This window comes from Trichosurus vulpecula, chromosome 9, assembly GCF_011100635.1.
Source record: "Trichosurus vulpecula isolate mTriVul1 chromosome 9, mTriVul1.pri, whole genome shotgun sequence".
In the NCBI taxonomy this organism is placed as follows: Eukaryota; Metazoa; Chordata; class Mammalia; order Diprotodontia; family Phalangeridae; genus Trichosurus; species Trichosurus vulpecula.
In genome coordinates, this window is record NC_050581.1 from 152821109 (window position 1) to 152842712 (window position 21604).

Consider the following 21604-nt stretch of genomic DNA (forward strand, 5'->3'; position numbering starts at 1 on the left):
CGGAGCCTGAACCCTGGGCTTTTAATCCAAGCTCTTATCGCTAACTCTCTATGTGATCTGAGTCCTCTTTCCAGGCCTCAGCTTCTTCCTTAGTCCAATGAGGGGTTGGACCATTGTACCAGATGATCGTGGTAGTGGTGTCAGGGAAGACGATGGTAATGATGGTAATTGGTGAAAGACACCATAGTGTAGTAGGTAGAGTCACAAAGACCTGGGTTTGAATCCTGCTTCACATAATTACCTGCTGTGTCACCCTGGGCTATTCACTTAATTTCCTAGACCTCAGTGTCCTAATCGATAAAATAAGGGCATTGGAATTGAATGCTCAGGTCCCTTCTGGCTTTGAATCTTGGATCCTGTGAGCCACAATTTGGGCTTCTTGTCCCACCTCTGGCATGCACTGGCTGTGTCACCCTGGGTAAGTCACTTAACATCTCAAAGCACCCAGGCAACCCTCTAATACTGTGAGTTGCAGAGTACTTGCTGGTCTGAATTGGGGGATGGTTTGCTCACTGGGAGTTTTCTTTGCCAATGAGATCAGAGGTTAGGACCAAGTAAAAAACCAAAAATCAAACCTAAGCAACACTGGGAGAGCCTGTTCCTCCTGTCTATTCTGCACGTATCTTCCATGTACCTATTATTTAGGATGCTTCTCCCATCAAAATATAAGGTCCTCAAGGAACGGCATGTTTTGCTTTTCTTTTAGCTTACTATTGACACAAGGTAAATGCTTAATAAATGCTTGATGACTGTTGACTATTTTTCTAGCATTTCAAAGCTGATCTAAGTGTTTCACAAACATTTTCTCATTTAAGCCTCCCAAAGATCCTGTGGAATAGGTACCATATCTGGAGTTTTATAGATAAGGAAATTGAGGCTCAGGGAGATTAATTGACTTGCCTAAGGCCACACAACTAGTGAGTATCAGAGGGGGGATTTGAACCCAGGTCTTCCAGACAACATTATATTTGTTGTACCACCATAAGATAATGCATGTAACATGCTTTGTCAGCTTTAAAATGTTACATACATATCCGTGTTCCTCTCTGTCTCTGTCTCTCTGTCTTTCTGTGTGTGTGTATATATATATATACACACACACACACGTATATGTATATATATATCACCTATATATGTGCATATGTGTGCATATAGTGCACATGCCATATATATACATATATATATATTAGTCATTATCAATTTATTAAAGTTAAAAGACACACCTTTTTGGGGAGGCAATCAGGGATAAGTGACTTGCCCAGGGTCACACAGCTAGCAAGTATCAAGGCCAGATTTGAATTCAGGTCCTCCTGAGTCCAGGGCTGATACTCTATCTACTGTGCCACCTAGCTGCCCCATATTGATCCTTTCTTATAGACAATGGCATCCTCCTAATATATAAGGTGGCATGCCTTATCAGTCTTTACCACTTTTTTCCTCTTTTGTTGGGGAGGAAGGGGAAGGGGGCAAGCATTTATTAGTGCCTTCTATGTTCTAGGCACTGTACTAAGTGCTTTAACAATATTATCTCATTTCATTCTCACAACCTGTGAGGTAGATGCTTTCTAGAGTCGAGGTTACTGGGGGGGGGGGGCGCGGTGTAAGTGGCTTGCCTATGGTCCTATGACTAGGACATCTCAGAAGCTGGATTTGAACTCAGGTCTTCTGGACTCTCGGCTCAGAGCTCTAGCCACAGCCTTTTGCTGCCTCTGGCTTCACTGGTTGGGAGGCATCATATGAAGATGCTCATTATCGCTTTGTGTATGATGTCTTGAAACAGAACCTATCAATCCATTAAGAAACAAATAGAGAAAAGCCAAGCGGTTCTCCTCTCCTCTAGGCACACATACCTGATTCTGCTACCTCGGCAATGGGCACCCCCTGCTCATACGCCATGAAGCCAAGGACGGAGAAGATGGCGAACCCCGCCACGAAGCTGGTGCCGCTGTTCAGACAGCACAGCATGATGCAGTCTCTGGAGGAGAGAAGGAAGAGGACCTTACATAGAATGACACTGGACAGCTTTCAGGACACAGCAGTGTAGACTTTGATCCACATAGAAAGGCACCAGTATCACTCATTGGTGAATGGGTTGGTACTAACGACTGTTCATATTTAGGTAACACTTCATTATACAAAAAGCACTTTTATCACAACAGCTTTGTCAAATGATGTACATACTCTTAGTCCCATTTTCTGGGTGAGGAATCAGGCTCGGTGAGACCTGCCCACAGTACTAAGAAATCAGAAGAACTGGGTTCAAATCCTGACTCTGTCACTCCCCGTGTGACCGTGCGCAAGTCATTCCATTTCTTTGGGCGTCAGTTTCTTTATCTGTACAATGACCTGGTTGGATGAGATGGCCTTTAACTTCCCTTCCAGCTTTAAATCTTTAACAGCTAATAAGTATCACAAAGGAGATTTCCACCAAAATCTTTTGACTCCCAAATCTAGCCCTTTCTGCTGTATGGGCCGCTAGGTGGCGCCATAGTATATGGAGAGACAGGCTTAGAATAAACAAGAGCTGAGTTCAAATATGACCTCAGACACTTACTAGCTCTGTAACCCTGGGCAAGTCATTTAATGCTTGTCTGCCTCAGCTTCCTCACCTGTAAGATGGGGATAATAATATCCTCTGCCTCTCAGGGTTGTTATGAGAATCAAAATGAGATAATGATTGTAAAGCATTAGCACATAATAAGTTTTATACAAATGTCGGTTATGATTATTTGTAATCTCCATTATGTTGTGCAGCAATAATCTCCTGCTTTCTGGCAGACTGTGACCATGGCAATAACACCGTTTGTTCAGTGTTTTATACTTTGTTAGCCTCTTTCCCATATTTAGCGATAATAAGACTTTACGTTTTCTTGAGGCTTAGGGTTAATTTACAAAAAGCTGTCATTTGATTCTTGTATCAGCCCTGGGAGGGAGCCAGGGCTGATGCGATCTCCATTTTACAGATGAAGAAACTGAGGTTCAGAAAGATAAAGAGACTTGCCCAAGGTCACATGGTGAGGAAGAAGTTAACTAAAACCAGATCATCTGATCCCTAAATTCACTGCTCTAACCTTCCAGTAAACCAACAGGATAATAAGAGTGAGTGTTCTTCCCACTATACAGATAAGTACCATTGAGGCTAAAAAAGATTCAATGCTTCACCCAAGGATGCGTAATTCCCCCTGAATCTCTAAACTATAAAAATGGAGCAAAGACAACCAACAACAAGAAGGAAGAGAAGCCAGTTCCACCTGATCCACACCTGGGATCAGGTGAAACTAGGGAAGAGGAATCTGAGGGAAGTTCCGAGCTCACCCACCCTATCCTCCTAAAAGGGAGCTAGAATTCCTGAAGGTTTTCAATGATGCTATTTAACATAACATGCCAGGGTAGAGTCGGGGGTGGGAGAAGCTCTAGCCTTCGCAGTAAAAGACCCGGCTTCCAGTCCTAGCCCTGACACCTACTTGTTGTGGGTCATGAGAAAATCAAAATCATTTCTTTTCACTTCCTCAATGTCTTCATCTCTAAAATGGGGATGGTGATACCTAGCTCAGGGATACTGCGACTTCTTACAGAAATGTGAATCACTGTCATCACACAGGATTATAAAACATCACAACCCTTCCACAGCCCAACCAAACTGGCTCTTTGTTGTTCCTCACAGATGGCGTTGCATCTCTGACATCTCTGCCTGCATGTTTTGTCTCCCATGCCTGAAACACCTTCTCTCTTCACTTTTGTTTCTTAGAAACCCTAGTTGGATTGAAAGCTCAGCTCGAACATCCTCTCTTCAGTGAAGACTTTCCTGATTTCTCAACAGCTAGTGCTTCTTCCCATCTTCCAAATTACCTCGTATTTATTTCCTGTGTATTTTCTATATTCGTATATGGGTATGGTTTCTCCCCCAACAGAATGTAAACTCCCTGAGGCCAGGGCCTATTTCATTCTCATCTTTGCATTTCTAGGACATAACACAATGCCAAGCACAGACTTGTCACTTAATAAATGCTTTCTTAGTTGAATTATGAGAATGGGCTGCCCAAGGTTGGGCAAAACACATTAGAATAGTTCTTAACTTGGATCCATAGACCTTCAAAGAGTTAACGGACAGATGTCCATTTCATTAAATTATTTTTATTAAATTTTCATTAAATTATTTTCATTAAATTATTAGCTGTTTCTTCAATTACAATTTTTATTTTCTGAAAAGGGGTGTACAGGCTTCCCTACGGGCCACTAAAAGGGCCCATGGCACAAACAAGTTTATGAACATTAGGATCTCATTTCTGTGGGTGGAAAGGAAATCACCCCAAACAAAGAAGAGCTCAAAGAGTTCCGGCCCTTTCTGATCAAAATTATCTGAAAGGGACCTCAGAGGCCATTGAGTCTAACCTCTTCATGTTACAGAGGACCCTGAGATTGAGAGAGGTTAAGTGATTTACCCACAGCTGATCTGAGTTCAAATCCTGCCTCAGGTATTTACTAGCTATGTGATCCTGGATAAGTCACTTAACCCCTGTGTGCCTCAGTTTCCTTGCTTTAAAACGAGGCAGCTGGAATTAATGGCTCTGAATCTATGATCTTAGGGACTCAAGGTGGAGGGATGAGAGAAAGATGTGGGGAGGAGAAGGACAGCATAAATCTGAGAAGGAGGCCTTCAGGGCAATATGTAATGAGCAATGGGTTCTACTGATGCAGAAATGTTCTTGTGCTCTTCATTATTGCAAATCCCCAGGGCCAGAGACTCCATCTTTGAGAAACCATTTCCCTGAAACAGTGGCCGAGACAGGAACTTGATTGCTGCAAGGAGATGGGGGTCTTTAAGTGACCTGCCGGCCCTCACTGTGGAGAGCTAATCTGAGCTCACTGCAGCTCCCCCCAAGGGAGGCTGTGCTGCTCAGCACAGGCAGAGGCTATGTGGGAAATGAAAGGGAGGGGAAGGAATCAGGAGGCGAGTAAGAGAGTGAATGCAGCAACTCTGAGCCTCAGAGCTTCGCTCCATGTTTGGATTTTAGACATTCATGGCTGCCACACACACCATCACAATGAGCAAGGGAAGACCTGAGGACTGAATGATGGCTTGTGGGCTAGCAGCCCTGTCCACAAGCCTGGAGAAACCTTTCTCAAAAAGCAACTGGAGTTCTGGATTTGAGGTGCAAGATCAAGGACAGTAGAGAGGGTCGGATTAGAGACACTGGATTAGAGGAGGAAGCATTGGGTTGGAGTCACAGAATCCCAAAATTTTAGGGGTGAAATGGGGCCAAGGCACCTTTATCCAACCCAAATCAGAACCCCAATTGTTGGGAAATTTAACTCGGTCGCAATTGATCTCTTTGAGTCTCCTGTCTGCTGCCCCTAATCCTGCTCTTTGGAGCAGAATAAAACAAATGGTCCTCTTCGAGGTCAAGGACAAACAACAACCTATAAGTACTACAAGGGACCCAACTGGCCAGTTCCAGTTGGGCAAAAGAGTTCCTTCCTTCCTTCTTTCCTTCCTTCCTTCTTTCCTTCCTTCTTTCCTTCCTTCCTTCCTTCCTTCCTTCCTTCCTTCCTTCCTTCCTTCCTTCCTTCCTTCCTTCCTTCTTTCCTTCCTTCCTTCTTTCCTCTCTCCCTCTGTCCTCTCCTCCACCCTCTCTTCATCTTTCCCATCTTCTTTCCTTCCCCTTCCCCTTTCTCTTTTCCTTTTCCTTTTCCTCTTTCCTCTCCCTCTGTCCATATAAGGTGTCATACCATAACCAGTATGTGCTCTGCCCAAAGGAATGCAAATTTTGGTCACTGAAACCTTCTTTAGGACCATTCCTTAAACCCCAATCAGGCTGTCATTGATTGCTCACAATAGGTCCAAGCCCAAGCCCAACTTGGCTGTTGTTTGTACCCAAATTTCTCAGAGCAAATGTAAAATGTAAAAAAAACTGTTTCTGTTTTGACTAGAAACTCTGAGGGTCTTCCCCTCTCAGAATGATTTTTTTGCTTAGGTAAAAGAGGCCATTCTTTGCTAAATTTCTTACTTAGCCTTAATCACTGAATGAGTCTTGCCTCAATCAGAGACCTAGGAAAGACCTTAGTTTAAAAAGGCCAAGGTCTCCCACTGCATCCAGGGCCATCTCCAGTTTTCTTGATCTATATTTTGTCACTGGACCCAGATGGCTCTGGAGGAGACTGGTGACTTTGCACAGCCCTCTCTCACCTGAATCCAATTCACTTCAAGTCATGGCATCACCTTCCTGATGTCATGGTCCTCTTCAAGAGCAAAGGACAAACCACAACAACCACCATTTAAGTAATTGAAGACAGCTGTCACATCCCCTCCATGAGACTTCTCAGCTTAATACCCTCAGTTCCTTCAAAGGATTGTCATAAGGCAAAAATTTGAGATCCTTCACCTTCCTGGTTACCCTCTCCTTATCAACATCCTATTCAAAATGTGGTTCCTGGAACTGAAAGCGCTCTTCCATTTGAGATCTGACCAGCAGGACCTCCTTGTTCCTAGAAGCCATGCCTCTTTTAATGGAGCCCAAGACTTCATTAGCTATTCTTTGGCTGCCATATCACACTGGGTTTGGATACTGGCTCCACTACTTCGCATAGCAGAGTGACCTTAGATCATTTAGCCTATCAGGACTTAAGTTCCCAGAGTTGGACCAGATGATTGGACTCCTTTTTACACACTTCCAGAGCCCACAATCTGATTTTTCTTGTAGTTGGTAGGACCATTTTTGAACCTGTTTCCTGGAGCAAAGGAAGGACCTGGCCCTAAGCTCCTGAAAGGCTCTTTTCTCTGGCTTTGTCCATCCTGGATTAATCTTCTCCCTCCTGACCAAGAATTGATTCAATTCAATCCAATTTTTAAAAAGCATTTGTTTAGCATCTTCTATACCCGAGGCACTGTGCTCCATTCTGGGACACAAGCACAGAATGAAAACAATCCCTTTCCTCCAGGAGCAAATCACTCAATCAGCTAGCATTTATTAAGCTTTTGTGTCAGGCATTGAACCAGGGATACAAAGAAAGGGCAAAAAAGTCCCAGCTCTTAAGGAGCTGGGGGTGGGGGTGGGGGAAAGACAGAGAGGACATAATACATAAGTAGATAAATATATACAAGATAATTTGAGGAAGAGAGAGGCAACACTCACAATTGGGGCAATTAGAAAAGGCTTCCTATGGAATATGGCAAAGATATTGCTGTTCTGGATTCTAAAAGGCAGAGATGAAAAAGCACATGCTAGGAAGGCAGGTGAGCTTGTACACAAAGATAAAGATGGATTGGAGTAGTGAGTTGGTTTTGGGGGGCAGCAAACGGGCCATTGGGGCTGGAACATAGAGTTCATAAAAGGAAATATGTACAACTGGCTTGGAAAGGAAGCCTGAAGCCAGATTGTAAAGGCTTTAAATGACTCACTACGGAGTATATAATTTATCTTAGGGGCTATAGGGAGACACTGGAGTTTCTTGAGCAAGAAAATGCCCAATTTTTGCTTTAGGAAGATAGCAACAACAATACTTATTATAATAGTTAGCATTTAAATAGTACCTCAAAGTTTGCAAAGTGCATTATAAGATAATTTTGGTAGAACCCCCGTCTCCTAACTCCCAGACCAAAGCTTTTTCTACCATGACCATTCGGTCTCTCAAGCATTACATAGTGAAAAAGACCTTGGACCTTGAGTCAGGAGTCGTAGGTCCTGCTCCCAGGTCAGTTAATAATTAACTGAACCTTTTGGCAAGTCCCTTTCCCTCTCTGGTGCCCAGTTTCCTCACCTGAAAAGGAAGGGATTTGGATTAGCAGAATCATTGTCTCTTTCTAATGTATTTTGACCCCTAATTCAAAATTCATAAGCTACAAACACACTCATGCATAAAGCTAAGTGGTATGTAACCCTGAACTAAGGTTTTCTCTACAAACATGGTTCTTTTACAAGCCTCTTAATTCATTTTCTCCCATGCATACATGATACAGACAAAAAGCAGCAGATTAATTTATCCCTAAGACTATGATGTGCTGGTTCTTACTGATGTTACAATGGAGAGCTTTACTTTGGTAAGGTCTGAATTGAATGGTTTTTTCATGGAATATTTTGGCCGAAGCAAATATATAAAACTATAAAATGATAAAACTTTGGGAATTTACCTTCTGCTGCAGACGGATGAAATTAAATACTCTGTGGGATGGATGAATGGAAGGATTTTGAGACAGGCATGCACATATAGTAGCCCCAGTTTTCTCCATAGAAGGGAGATGTCTGATATTCACTAGGTGTGAGCTCAAAGGCAAGTCACTTAATGTCTCTGAGTCTCCATTTCTTCATCTGTAAAATGGGCATAATTATACTTGCACTACTTCCTTCACAGAGCTGTAATAAGGGAAGACCTTTGTAAACTTAAAGCACTATAGAAATGTATGTTATTATTACTAGACATCATAAGAGGAATTATAGAAACATATGGGAGCAGAGAACCAGAGAACCATCAAATTCCTGGTTATGTGCTTAAGCAAATTAAGTGCTCTTGTGTCTGTATCCTACTATCCCACTTGTCATGTGTAGTAATTTTTAGATATAAAAAGATTTCTCTATTTTGCTCTCCAATTTTCCTACTCCCCTTTATCCAAAATGACTTCACAGAGTCAGTAGAATGTTAGAATTAAAAGGGACTTTCCAGAGGATCAAATTTGGCCCCATTATTATAAATGGGGAAACTGAGTCCCACAGAGGGGAAGAGAGTTGTACCAAACCATATTGCCAGTCAGTGACAGACACACTCAATTATGTTTTATAGGCTCCTATTAATGTGTTTCAAGATCCAAAGTATACTGTAGACAAATTATTTCAAAATACTGGAGTAGGTGGTTTCTTCATTGTTCTTTCCAGTTATAAATTTCTCTGATTTTGATTCCCAAAATGCTTTGCACCAATGCAGCTCAGCTAAATAAGGGCGTTATCTCTGATACTGATGACTTCGAAGAACAACACTCATTGGTCTAAATTCTGCCATGGCTGTTCAATTTCACTCAATCCAATAAACATTTATTATTAAATACCTCATGTTCATGCTAGAGATAAAAAAAATGAAATAGACCCTACCCTCCAGGTGCTTGCATTGTGCTCAGGGATTGAGCATGTGTACATGTAAGCAAATATAAAATAGATGTACATGTACAATAGACATACAACCATATAAATTAGTTTTAAGAGGGACAAAATGCTCATGTCTGGAAGTATTGGCAAATGTGTCAAGTAGCCTTGAAGCTGTGCCTTGATGGAAGCTAGTGATTCTGGGAGGCAGAAGCAAAGAGGAATTACATGTCAGAATGGGGGAGAAGGGGGGCGTGAATAACTTACTGGGACAGTTTGCCTGGGATGGAGAGTGGATGATGGGGAGTAAAATATGTAGTAAGAATAGGAAGACAGACAGGAACAAGACTGAGATAGCCCTGAATGTTGGCTTGATGATTCACATCTTACCTTAAAGGCAGCAAGGAGCCGTTACATATTTCTTGAATAGAGAAATGTAATGGTCTGACCTATGTTTTAGGAATATGATTTGGTAGCTATGCAGAAGATGGGTTGGAGAAAGAGGAGACTGAAGGCAGGAAAGTAATGGGGAGGAGGCCATTACAATAGTCCAGGAAAAAATGATGAGAGCCTGATTGAGATTAGAAGCTATGTGAGTGGGGAGAAGGGGGTGGATTTGAGGGAGGCTATGGAGGTAGTATGGACAAGACTTGGCAACTTATGGATATAGGGGAGAGAGGGAGAGAGAAAAATCAAGGATGACTCCAAGATTGTGAACCTGGATGCTTCAACTCCTACTCATTGCCCCTGGTTCTGCCCTTTGAGGTCAAAGAGAAACACATGAATCATGGTGCTAGAAGGGTGATGGGTATTGTCAACAGAAAGAGGGAAGCTTAGAGGAGGGACATGTTATTTTTATTTAAAAATCAGTAATGTTACTTTATAGTCACACCCTATAGATTTAAAGTAAGTTATTTCCAGTAATTGGACTCAAATTATGATGCCATATATTTGCTTCTGTTTATTCATATTATTTCACTATGTAGTTTTTCTATTTGTTCTTTTTCTATAAGAAAAAAATTATGGCTTTTAATTTTTTGCAGTAGTTTCTTTTTATTAAACCGAATAGTTTCTAAAAATAGATTTTTATTGCTAAACATCATGTGGATTTTCCCTTGCATCCCTCCCCTTCTCTTTCCCCAGAGAGCATGCCTCACTTTATTCTTTTGCAGTTGAATGGTCTGCCCTTTTTCTTTCTAACACCCAGCATCATAACTCTGAATAATGGAAGAAAAAACTTCCACTCACATGAGTGAAAATGACAGGAAAGAGTATTGCCTGTCGGCCCTGGACTGTAAAGACCAAAGAATATTTATGAAAGGAAGAGACGGGATAGTCACATGGGCAGAACAGTTGGGTCTAGCCCTTTCTTGGAATATCACAACCTTTTGAGGATGTAAAAGGAAAAGAACAAGGCCAGAGGGTCTGCCAGTCATGGTCAAGATTTCAAAGGACAGTAATGTCCTCTTCTCCTTTTCTCTTCTCCCACCTCTGCCTCCATCCCACCTCCCCCAAAAGGACTGAATCCACTCTAGATATCTTTGTAATCCTGTCTCTCACCTTAAGCATTTAAGATTATTATTCTGAGAAGGTGTCAGTAGGTTTTGCCAACCTGTCCAAAGGGAGTAGGACACAAAAGGGTTAAAAACCTCTACTCTAGGGTAAGGATTCCCTCTTATTTATCTTTGTGTCTAGTCATACAATGTAGCTAGATGCCTTAGTGAAGAGAGTGCTGGACCTGGAATCAGGAAGACCTGAGTTCAAATCCTGCCTCAAATGCTCATTTGACCTTAAGAAAGTCGTTTAACCTCTGTCTGCCTCAGTTTCTTTGGCTGTAGAATGGAGAAAATAAAAGCACCTATTTTTTAGGGCTGTTGTGAAGATAAATGAGATAATATTTGTACTTTGAAAATGTTCAAGTACTATCTAAATCTTAATTATGATTATTAGTTTTAATTTATGTTATTACTATTATCCATTTATTTTTACTATTAATGTTATATTTACATGATTAATTTATTATAATATTAATGATAATTTATTGATAATAATACTAAATGTCCTATTGAATTGAACTAAACTGAGCAAAAATAAGATTAAGCTAGATTAGTAATCCCCAAACCCCAAACTTTCCCCGAGGAAATCTATTGTGTATCTATCCACAGTTTTAATATGATTTTGATGGACACTTGGCACCTACCCTTCTGCATCCAGTACAGGGAATGTTAGGAGCTACCCAAAAAGCTGAAAGGAAGGTCAATGGTGGAGGCTGCTCAGCCTCACCACTGCCCCTGGATTTACCATGTCAGGTGTGTTACATGTTGCACAAAGTCAATAAAGTCCACTTCCCTAAAGTTCTCTTTTTCTACAAAGTAGCACCAACTTCATCACACTTGACCATGGAGGAGACAGAAGGGGGCCCATTTCCCGAGGCAGTTGGCACATTTTCCAAGCACAAATCGGTCTTCTCCAAAATGCCCATGCCCTCTTCAGGAGAGAATCCAGAGGATGACTCTTTATACTCAAGCAGCTACTTGGCTCCAAGATGTTGAAATGTTACTCACACTCTCCATTCAAGCTCAGTCCCTTGTCCTTTTGGTCAAATTCAGAAAGCAGAGGGATTCAGAGACAGAGCAACTGATTAAGTTCATCTTTGCCCTTCCTCTACAAGAGCAAGAAAGCTCAGCCTTCCCTGAGGACTCTGAAAATTACCTTGTACCATGAAAGTGTTGTGAATACAGGCTGAGGTTCAGTTTGGGGGTAGTATGAGGGGCTTACCTGTAGCAATTGTTATTATAATTGTTGTAACTTCCCAGGGCCGTCAAGCATCCCAGGCAGATGGCATAGGAGAAAAATATCTGAGTTCCAGCATCTACCCAGACCTGCAGGGAGAGACCACAGGAGTCACAGCAGAGGAGGAATCAGACAGGAGGGGACAAATGAGGAGATCCTGCTTCTTGCTTGTCTTCCTGGGGAGCCAGCTAGTGGGAGAATTGGGAAATATTCATATAGTAGACCAATCCATTTAAAAAAAATCAAATGTGTTGTTCTTGGCTTGGTTTAAAAACTCAAACATCTCAATTAGTTTTAATTGGCTTCGTAATGAATCACAGAATTTTAAGAACTGGAAGAGAACTGAGAGTCTAAACCTTATCTAAAGTATGAATCCACTGCAGTTTATCCAGCAAGCCACTGCTTTGTCACTTCCAGTAATAAAGAAATTGCTACTTTCCAGCAACTTCAGTTATATATTAATTTGAATGTTTTTCTTTCTCTGTAACCAATGTTGCCATACACTCATTCATTCCGCAACAATTATTCATTAAGCATCTACTGTATGCAGAGATCTGGGCTAGGTACAGCAGGATATATAAAGTTTAAATAACACACAATCATTGCCCTGAAGGAGCTTATGATTTAGTAGGGGAGATAAGAAATAAACAAGATGTAGCTATGATATAAAATATGATATGTGACTTAAAGGGATTTAGAACTAAGAACAGAAGGGAAAGATTGTTATTTACAAGGGGCTGGTCACAGAAGACTTTTTGGAGAAGGAGTCATTTGAGTTGGACTTGAAAGAATTAGTCAAAATTTACCTGTTAGAATAAGGGAGGGAAGACATTCTAGGTATAGGAAAAATTTTTGAAAGAAGACACACACAAAATGTAAAAAGTTAGAACCTATTTAAGCGATAGTCCGTAGTGCCATTTGGCTAGAGTATAGAGTAAGTATGTGGAGAAGAATTGTATGAAATAAGGTTGGAAAGTTGTGGTGTCCAGCTATGGAGAACTGCGAATGTTGGGCAAATAAATTTGAACTTACTGAATAGGCACAGGGAGCCACTGGAGATGCTTGAGCAGAAGAGTGTCATTTATGCATAAGAAAATTAATTAAACTAGTGGGAATATGAAATATGGATTAGAAGGGGAGAAGGTAGAGGGGAGAAGAACCATTTTGAAGAATCCTGTTTTGATACTTAAAATGGCCAGTAATGAGGTGGATATAAGAAGTGGTGGATATAATTACAGAGGTGGATATAAGAAGTGAGTAAGAGGAAAGAATCAAAGACAACAGTGAGGAAGTGTGGTGTAATGGACAAATTACTGTATTTAGATGGAGGAAGCTCTCAGCCTCAGACACTTAATCTATGACTCTGGTAAAATATCTTAACATTTTTGTGCCTCAGTTTACTCATCTGTGAAATGAGGGGGTTGGACTTGATGGCCTCTCTGATGTCTTCTAACTCTAAATTATGTCTAATGCTTAGAAATGTAGGAGGCTGGACCAGCAATGGTTATTTCTGGCAGAACCATAACTGAGAAGGAAGGGTTTAGGGGTAAGCTTGGTTTTAGTTTTGATTTTAAGAGACTGGTGGAATATCAAGGTGGAGATGTAAATTGTAAGAAATGTTCTGAAGAGAGAAGTCAGGGGCAGCTGGGTGGTACAGTAAGTAGAGCACCAGCCCTGGAGTCAGGGGGACCTGAGTTCAAATATGACCTTTGACACTTGACACACTTACTAGCTGTGTGACCCTTGGGCAAGTCACTCAATCCCAATTGCCCTGCCTTCCCCTCTCCAAAAAAAAGGAAAAGGAAAGAAAATGAAGAGAGAGGTCAGATTCATTCATAGAAAAGTATTTATTCATTCAACAAACACTTGTTAAATGTGTTCTATGTGTCAGGCACCAAGGATACAAGAATGAAAATGAAACAATCATTGCCCTCAAGAATTATATGTTTCCATGGGTGGTTCCCAATACATGGGAAAACATGTATTCAGGAAAGTCAATACAAAGTGGATGACAAGTGAATACAATGTAATTTCATGGCAGGAAGGTGCTGACAACTGAGGAGGTCAGGACAGACTTTGTGTAGGAGTTGACACTTGAGTTGATATCTGAAGAAAGCTAGAGGTTCCAAGAGGCAGAAGTGATGAGGGAGGGCATTCCAGGCACAGGCTATAGCTTATGCAAAGGTTAAGAAGAGGGAGATGGAATACCATGTGTAGGGAGCAGCAAACAGTCTAGTTTGGCTGGACCAAAATACATGAAAGGTACTAATGTAAAGTAAGTTTGAGAAGGTAAGCTAGAGACAGATAGAGAAGGGCTTTAGATGCTAAGTTGAGAATTTTATATTTTATCCTAGCTACAGTAAGGAGTCCCTTGATCTTTGTGAGCAGGAGAGTTACATGGTCTGACCTGTGCCTTAGGGATATAAATCTGAGGGGAGAGGCTTGGCAAAAGGTGACCAATGAGAAAGCCAGTCTAGGCAAGAGGCAATAAAGGTCTGGACTGGGGAGGTGTTCGTAGGAAAACCAGATGTAAGATGTAAGAGATGCTGTGGAAGTTTAAATGATGAGTCAGTCAACAAACACTTATTAAGCAACTACTGTGTGTTAGGTGGCACAGTGGGTAGAGTACTGGGCCTGGAGTCAGGAAGATTCATCTTCCTGAGTTCAAATACAGCCTCAGACAGTAGCTGTGTGACCCTTGGCAAGTCACTCAACTCTGTTTGCCTCAGTTTCCTCATCTGTAAAATGATCTGGAGAAGGAAATGGCAAACTACTTCAGTATTTCTGCTAAGGAAACCCCAAGAGGAGTCACAAAGAGTTGGACACAACTGAAAACAAGTGGACAACAGCAACAACAAAAATGTGCCAGCACTGTGTTAGGGGCTGGGAAGATGAAGAAAGGCAAAAGAAAATTCCTGCTCTCAAGAACCTTAGTCCAGAGATGACTTGGCAACTGATTAGCTACAGAGGATGAAGTTGATGGTAGAGTTGAGAGTGACTCTGAGGTTGTATGATCCTGGGTAACTGGAAGGATGGTGGGGCCTTCAACAGAAGGAGGGAAGCTAGGATGAGGGAAGAAGGGAAATATGAGCTCTATTTTCAATGTGTTGAGTTTGAGATGAACATAGGACATCCAGTTAAAAATGTCCACTAGAGTAAAAAGATCTGTAATGCCTGGCCACATAGCTGTATTTAAAACAGCATTGGTTGATTGATCGATTGATTGGAATTCTGGGGAAAGGTCTGAACTAGTGACAGATTTGGGAATCATTTTTCTCTAAAGATTGAAATGGAAGCTATGAGAGTGAACGGGATTGCTGAGGGACAGAACCTAGAAACCGTGTAGAGAGAGAAGAGAAACTGGGGCAGAACTTTCGTGAGGAGGCCCGCTTTTTGGACAGGATGAGGACCGAGTGAAGAAGACAGAGCAGGAGTGGTGACAGAAGCAGGGGGAGAACCAAGTGAGTTTGATGCCGCTCATGTTCAACGAATGGAGAATTCCCATTAGGCGGGGTAGTGGTAATAGTGTTAAATATTGTAGGGGAATAGAACTGAGCAACCCAAGTTAATTTTGTTCATTAGGAGGTCATTGGCACTCTATGAGAGAACAGATTCAGTGGTGTAGGGACAAAAGCCAGATTGCAAGGCATTGAACAGAGAGGAGGCAGTGAGAAAGCAGAGCTGGATGCAACTTCTTAGGGTCTAGACAATCTTTTCCCAGCAGTTTAATGATGAAGATGAAGAGAGAAATGGGATGATAACAGGCTCAGGATAACAGGATGATAGATGGCTCAGAAAATGCATATTTAGGTTTGGGGAGCAGCCAGATATAGGTAGAGTATGTGGGAGGCAGTAGAGGGACAAAGAATGGAGAGAGGGGAAGACTGAGGGAGCAAGGTCTGGAAGAGGGATAGGATTGAGGACACAGGTAGAGGCTTTGACCTTAATGAAGAAGAGAGAGAGAGGAAGGGAGAGAGGGAGAGAGAGAGAAAGAGACAGAGAGAGAGAGGGAGGGAGGGGGGGAGAGGGAGAGAGAGACAGAGAGAGAGAGACAGAGACAGAGAGGGAGAGAGAGAGAAAGAGACAGAGAGAGAGAGACAGAGACAGAGAGAGAGAGAGACAGAGAGAGAGAGAGACAGAGAGACAGAGACAGAGAGACAGAGAGAGAGAGAACAGAGAGAGAGACAGAGAGAGAGAGACAGAGAGAGAGAGAGAGAGAGAGAGAGACAGAGAGAGAGAGAGACAGAGAGAGAGAGACAGAGAGATAGATACAGAGAGAGAGAGACAGAGAGAGAGGGAGAGAGAGAGAGGAGAGAGAGAGAGAGAGAGAGAGAGAGAGAGAGACAGAGGGAGAGGGAGGGAGACAGAGAGACAGAGACAGAGACAGAGAGAGACAGAAACAGAGAGAGACAGAGAGACAGAGACAGACAGAGACAGAGAGAGACAGAGAGAGAGCCTCCTGACAGAGAGATAGACTCAGGGTACAGAAGGAGACATACATATTCCAACAGGACCTTTGTGTGAATGACTTCTGCTTATCTATGCACATTTACTACAAGAGTTTTTCTTTTATTTTTTTCTTTCTCAACTGGGGATCTAGGAGAAAGAGAAAATAAATGCTTGTTAATTGAAAAAATTAATTTAAAAAACCCAACAGGACATTTCATCACATCTTGACCTCTGGAAGCCACTGCAATCACTCCACATGATTGACTCAGCTCATTGACAGAAATATCCTTGATGCCTTCTATGTCAGGGCACAACTCAAGCACTGAAAGCTGTACAAATCCAGAAGAGCTTGCTCAATCCCTCTAATAGTCAAGGCTGAGAAGGAAGCTGGTCAGCTGAGTACAGAAAATCCCTCTGTAAGAACCTACCCCAAAGGCAATTTCATGTAATCACAGAACGGTTATCATCTTGTCCAGACTTCTTAACTTCACATGTATCGTGGACCCCCTTCAGTGGTCCTGTGAAGACCATGGGCCTCTTTTCAGAATAATGTTGTTAAGTGCATAAAATAAATTTGCCAACACATAATAAGATTACTAAAGAAGACAAAATTTAGTGAAAATAAGGATGCATTTTTTTTTCCATCAAAGTTCATGGACACCCTGAACTCTCTCCATGGACCAGGGTCCTGATCTAGTCCAATGTTCTCATTTAACAATTGAGGAAACTGAGGCCCAGAAAGGGAAATGACTTGCCCAAGGTCAAACCATATTAAGGAGATGGGGCTTTATGTTTTATTGAAGAAGGCTTTGGTCTTGGGAGCTACTTAATATTTTTATGGTATATCAGAAGCCTTGGCTATTCCTTGGGGATTAAATGGTCCTGGGGCTGTCAGACTAAATCAAATAAGGCCGACTACCTCTCAAAGAGAGAGAAACTGGGTAGCAGAAACTCATTGACAGACAAGCTGTTTCACAGGATTGGGCACTTTCAAAACTGCACACAGCCCAGGTCAACTGAAAAAAGGGCTTTTTTAAAGTTCTCAATAACAACCACAAAAGTTGAAAAAAAAACCCAAACCCCAACAACCACTGAAGCTGGGTCAGCAGCTGGGTCACTCCCTGTTCCCTCGGCTGTACCTCTACTTGGTGAATGGGGGGCGTTCCGGCAGTCAGAGCCCTGGCCTGTCCACATTCCAGGGTTGCTCCAGTTCTAAGCTACAGAACTGAGCTGCATGGGAATGGAATGGTGGATAAGAGTTGCCCTCCAGATGGGAGGGAAAGAAAGCCTGGCTCCCCCATCTCACTTTGAGGAGGCAGTGGGACCTCACAGCACATTTTGCTGTAGCTTGTTCCGAGGGTGCCTTCGATTCTTTGTAAGTTCTGTGGTGGAAACAGCACTGGATTGGGAGTGAGAACATCAAATTCAAATCTAGGCTTTGCTAAATACTTCTTGTGACCTTGGGCAAGTCACTTAAATCCTCTGTATCTTTGTTTCCTTGTCAGTAAAATTATGGAATTGGACTAGATAATCTCTGAGGTTCCTTCCAGTTCTAAATGTTATGGTATTATAAAGAGAATAAAAATAATAACATATTGGTATAGTACTTTATAATTAAGAATTACTTTCCTGCCAAAATCTCATTTGATTCTTATAGTCAGTCATGGAGTCATGAAATACACATCATGACACTTTCATTTTATAGATTAGAAAATGAGACTCAGGGACATGACATGACTTGTGAATGGTTACATGGATAATAGGTGAGAAGATCTATTTGAACTCAGGTCTTCATATATTCATACTTATTTATTCTTGGCTTATTTTCCTTACAGACAGATCCATTAAGAGCAAAGATTGTTTTGTCTTCTGGCAACCTCTGCCAAACTCCATGATGCCCTTCCTTCTTCATTCATCCCTTTCCTTCAGTTCCCTCTCCTTTTTTTCCCTGTCCCTTCCTTTATCTTCCTATATTCTCTTCCTTAATAATCTCTCATCTTCTTCCTTGGACCTACTTAACTGTCACCTTTCAAGTCTCTGTTGCTAGTCTTGATGTCTCTCTTATGCTCTAGATTTGCATCTCCAAGTTCCTACTAAGCAGCCACACCAAGATGTCCCATTGGGACCTCATAGTCAACACAGATGATGGCCAGAATAAAAAATGGCAACAAACTAAACCATAAATGGAATCCAATAAGATGAAATTTAACACAGGGAAATATACACTTGAATGGGGTAAACTTGGTTGCACAAGCACAGAACTGGGGGCATGGTATGTCTAAACAACAATTTACCTGAAAAGATGAATGAATGAAAAAAACATTTACTAAGTACTTATGTGACTAATGCTGTGCTAAACTCTGAAGGTACAAATACAAATCAAAGACAGATTTTGCCCTTAAGGAGCTTACATTTTAAAGGCAGGAGACAAGTCAAGTCAGTTACTGTACACACCCACCTACTTCCCCCCCCCCCCCCCACACACACAGCTCTGGCTCTCTAGGAATTCACTGTCCAATGGAAGAGATGATATGAAACAACAATGAACAAACAAACATATACAAGATACACCAGATAAATTGGAGCTGAACACAGAGGGAAGGCACTAGCCTTAAGAAGGATTGGGAAAGGCTGTTGTAGCTCAAGAAGGAAATCAACAGGCAGAGATGAGGGAGGAGAGAATTCCATCATGGTGGACAGCCAATGAAAATGCATGGAATTGGGTGATAGAGTATTGTGCATGAGGAGTATCGAGAAGGCCAGTGTTGCTGGGTTATGGAATACATGTAATGGAGTAAGGTGTAAGAAGACAAAAAAGGTAGGAATGGGCCAGGTTATAAAGGCCTCTAAAAGACAGACACATACGTTATGAATGAATGAAGAACAAAAAGAAATATATGCTTTGTATGTGCCAATCACTGTACTAAAAGATGGGAATACAAACACAACAAGAAAGATAGTCCCTGACCTAAAGAAACTTACATTCTAATAGAAGACCAGACATATTGAGTAATGTGGCCAAAGAGAGGTATTTTGATCTGGAAAATCACAGGGATGATGAGTTGATTTATAGAGCAACTGATGGACATGTCTTGTTAATTGCATTTCTCCTCCCATAGCAAGAGTTGGAAAGTATGATGGGGTAGGGGAGAAGGAAGGCAAAATGAAATTTATTCAGTGGTGTGACAGAACAGGACCAGAAGGTACAGTGGCAAGTTTGGGGCCAGCTAGATAATGCAAATGCTTGTCAGTCACTAGCAAGGAGACTAGGGCCAGCACTGGAGGACTGCATAGAAGTTGGGAGCTGAGCATACTTGGCATAAAGTTGATCCCAGAGTCTATTGATCTGGGTCAGGCTAGATACAGTAGATGTGGTGAATTCCCACTACCAACAGCATCCTTGTCCTCCTTTCCTTTATCTCCTTCCAGGGTCCTGGCCATCTAGGACCTATTTGGGCTGCTTGACTGTTCACAGAGGTTGGATGAGATGGGAGTCACCAACTGTATTCTGATGAAATGGAGAACCACTGGACCTGGAGAGGATGGCAGGATATTGTCACCACTTGACTTATCACTATACTATCCTAATTTAGACTCAGATTCTAACTCAGATACTTACTGGGTGACATTAGGCAAGTCACTCCACCTCTCTGGTCCTCAGTTTCCTCATCTGTAAAATAAAGGAGGTTGACTAGATGATTTGTAGGTCCTTTATAATTCTAGATCCTATAATCCGCTTCTACCCCATATCCACTTAGGATTTGTGTTTAGAGAACAGAAGAAGAAAATTCATAATTTAGGAAAGGGCAAGAAACCAGAAGAAAGGAGTGGATAGAGGTCCAGACTTGGAGTAAGAAAGACCTAGATTCAAATCCCACTTCAGACAGTTACTAACTGTATGACCTTGAGAAAGTCACTTAACCTCTTTGTGCTTCAGTTTCCCTCACCTGTAAAGTGAAGGGGTTGGAGGATTGCCTCTAATTTCCTTTCTGGTTCTAAATCTATGATCCCACCATCCTTTGACCAAACCCTTTGATATAAATATAGTCAGCTTCATCAGCTTTTGGTCCATCAAGTGATTTCTGTCAATCAAAGAATTTGTAGATATTTATTGAGTGACCACTCTGTGTAGAGTAGAATTGTATCTGTGTATTGAGTAGAATACAATAATAAGAAAAGATTTTCTAAGAGGATTACCATTAGAATACTCCCTACTTGGGGAGGTGTACCATGGGTTCATTTCTCACTATCAGAACTATTTTCTATCTATCTATCTATCTATCTATCTATCTATCTATCTATCTATCTATCTATCTCTATCACTAATTTCTATCATCGCTTCCAGCTTTAACATTCTGTTATTTTTAAAAGTCTTTCATTTATCCTCTAATTCAGCAAACATTTATTAAAAACTAGGTACTGGAGGTAACACAGAGTGCAACCTGCCCCTGTCCTCAACGTGCTGATAGTCTGCAAACCTCCTTCCCATCCCCCAAAGCAGAGGTTGGCTGGATGAAAACTCATTAGGAATATTGAAGAAGGGATTCCTGGAGTTGGTGGGAGGCTGGAATAGATGATCTCTAGGGTCCTTTCCAACTCTTAAGATTCTCCAAGTCTCTGGTTCTCACCCCTGGCACCAAGTCCTGGATAAGGCAGCCAACTTTTTTGTTGTTGTTCAATTTGAGAGCATCTTGTGGTCCCAAAGTCTTGCCAAGCAAATCTATTGAAATGGCCAATAAGAAAGTCAGACCCAATATCACACGTGGAAGCTGACTGTCACCAGCAGAAAGCAACTGAAAACGGAAAACGGTGAGCAGGAAACCGGATTTGCCTTTCTCTCTGGGGTTTACTATATAGGGTTATTTTTCCCCCTTTCCTTTTTTTTAAACACACACACACACTCACACACTCACACTCACACACACACACACGCACACGCACACACACACGCACACGCACACGCACACGCATACACCAATACAACTCTTGTAAGCTAAGCTTTCACTTAAGGAGAAAACACAACTTATATGGCCAGGAAGAAAGGGGCTGAATTAAACTCTTTCTTTCCATCCTCTCTAGTGGGAGAGATTCTCAAAAGATTAAAAGTGGGTTAGGAGAAGAATAAAACAGCCGTGTTTCCAGTATCTACCTGACAACAGCTTTTGTGGGAGTGAATAATTACATGGGAATCACTTCCTCTCCACCTCTCTTTCAGAATTCTCAGGGTTGCTAGGCACTCACTTTCCCACCTTCTGCTAATGCCACATACAGACGCCGATGAATACAGTATA

General features: G+C 41.8%; 1 protein-coding gene across 1 annotated transcript in view; it reads right to left on the reverse strand.

Annotated features, from left to right (window-relative positions):
- The window catches only part of SLC6A11 (solute carrier family 6 member 11), a 174503-nt gene that overhangs the window by 27324 nt on the left and 125575 nt on the right, over positions 1–21604 (reverse strand). The window contains exons 7-8 of the mRNA XM_036737659.1: positions 11850–11953; positions 1851–1975 (exon numbers count right to left, since the gene is read on the reverse strand). Coding sequence (XP_036593554.1) covers positions 1851–1975; positions 11850–11953 — 229 coding nt within the window. The remainder of the gene's footprint in view (positions 1–1850; positions 1976–11849; positions 11954–21604) is intronic.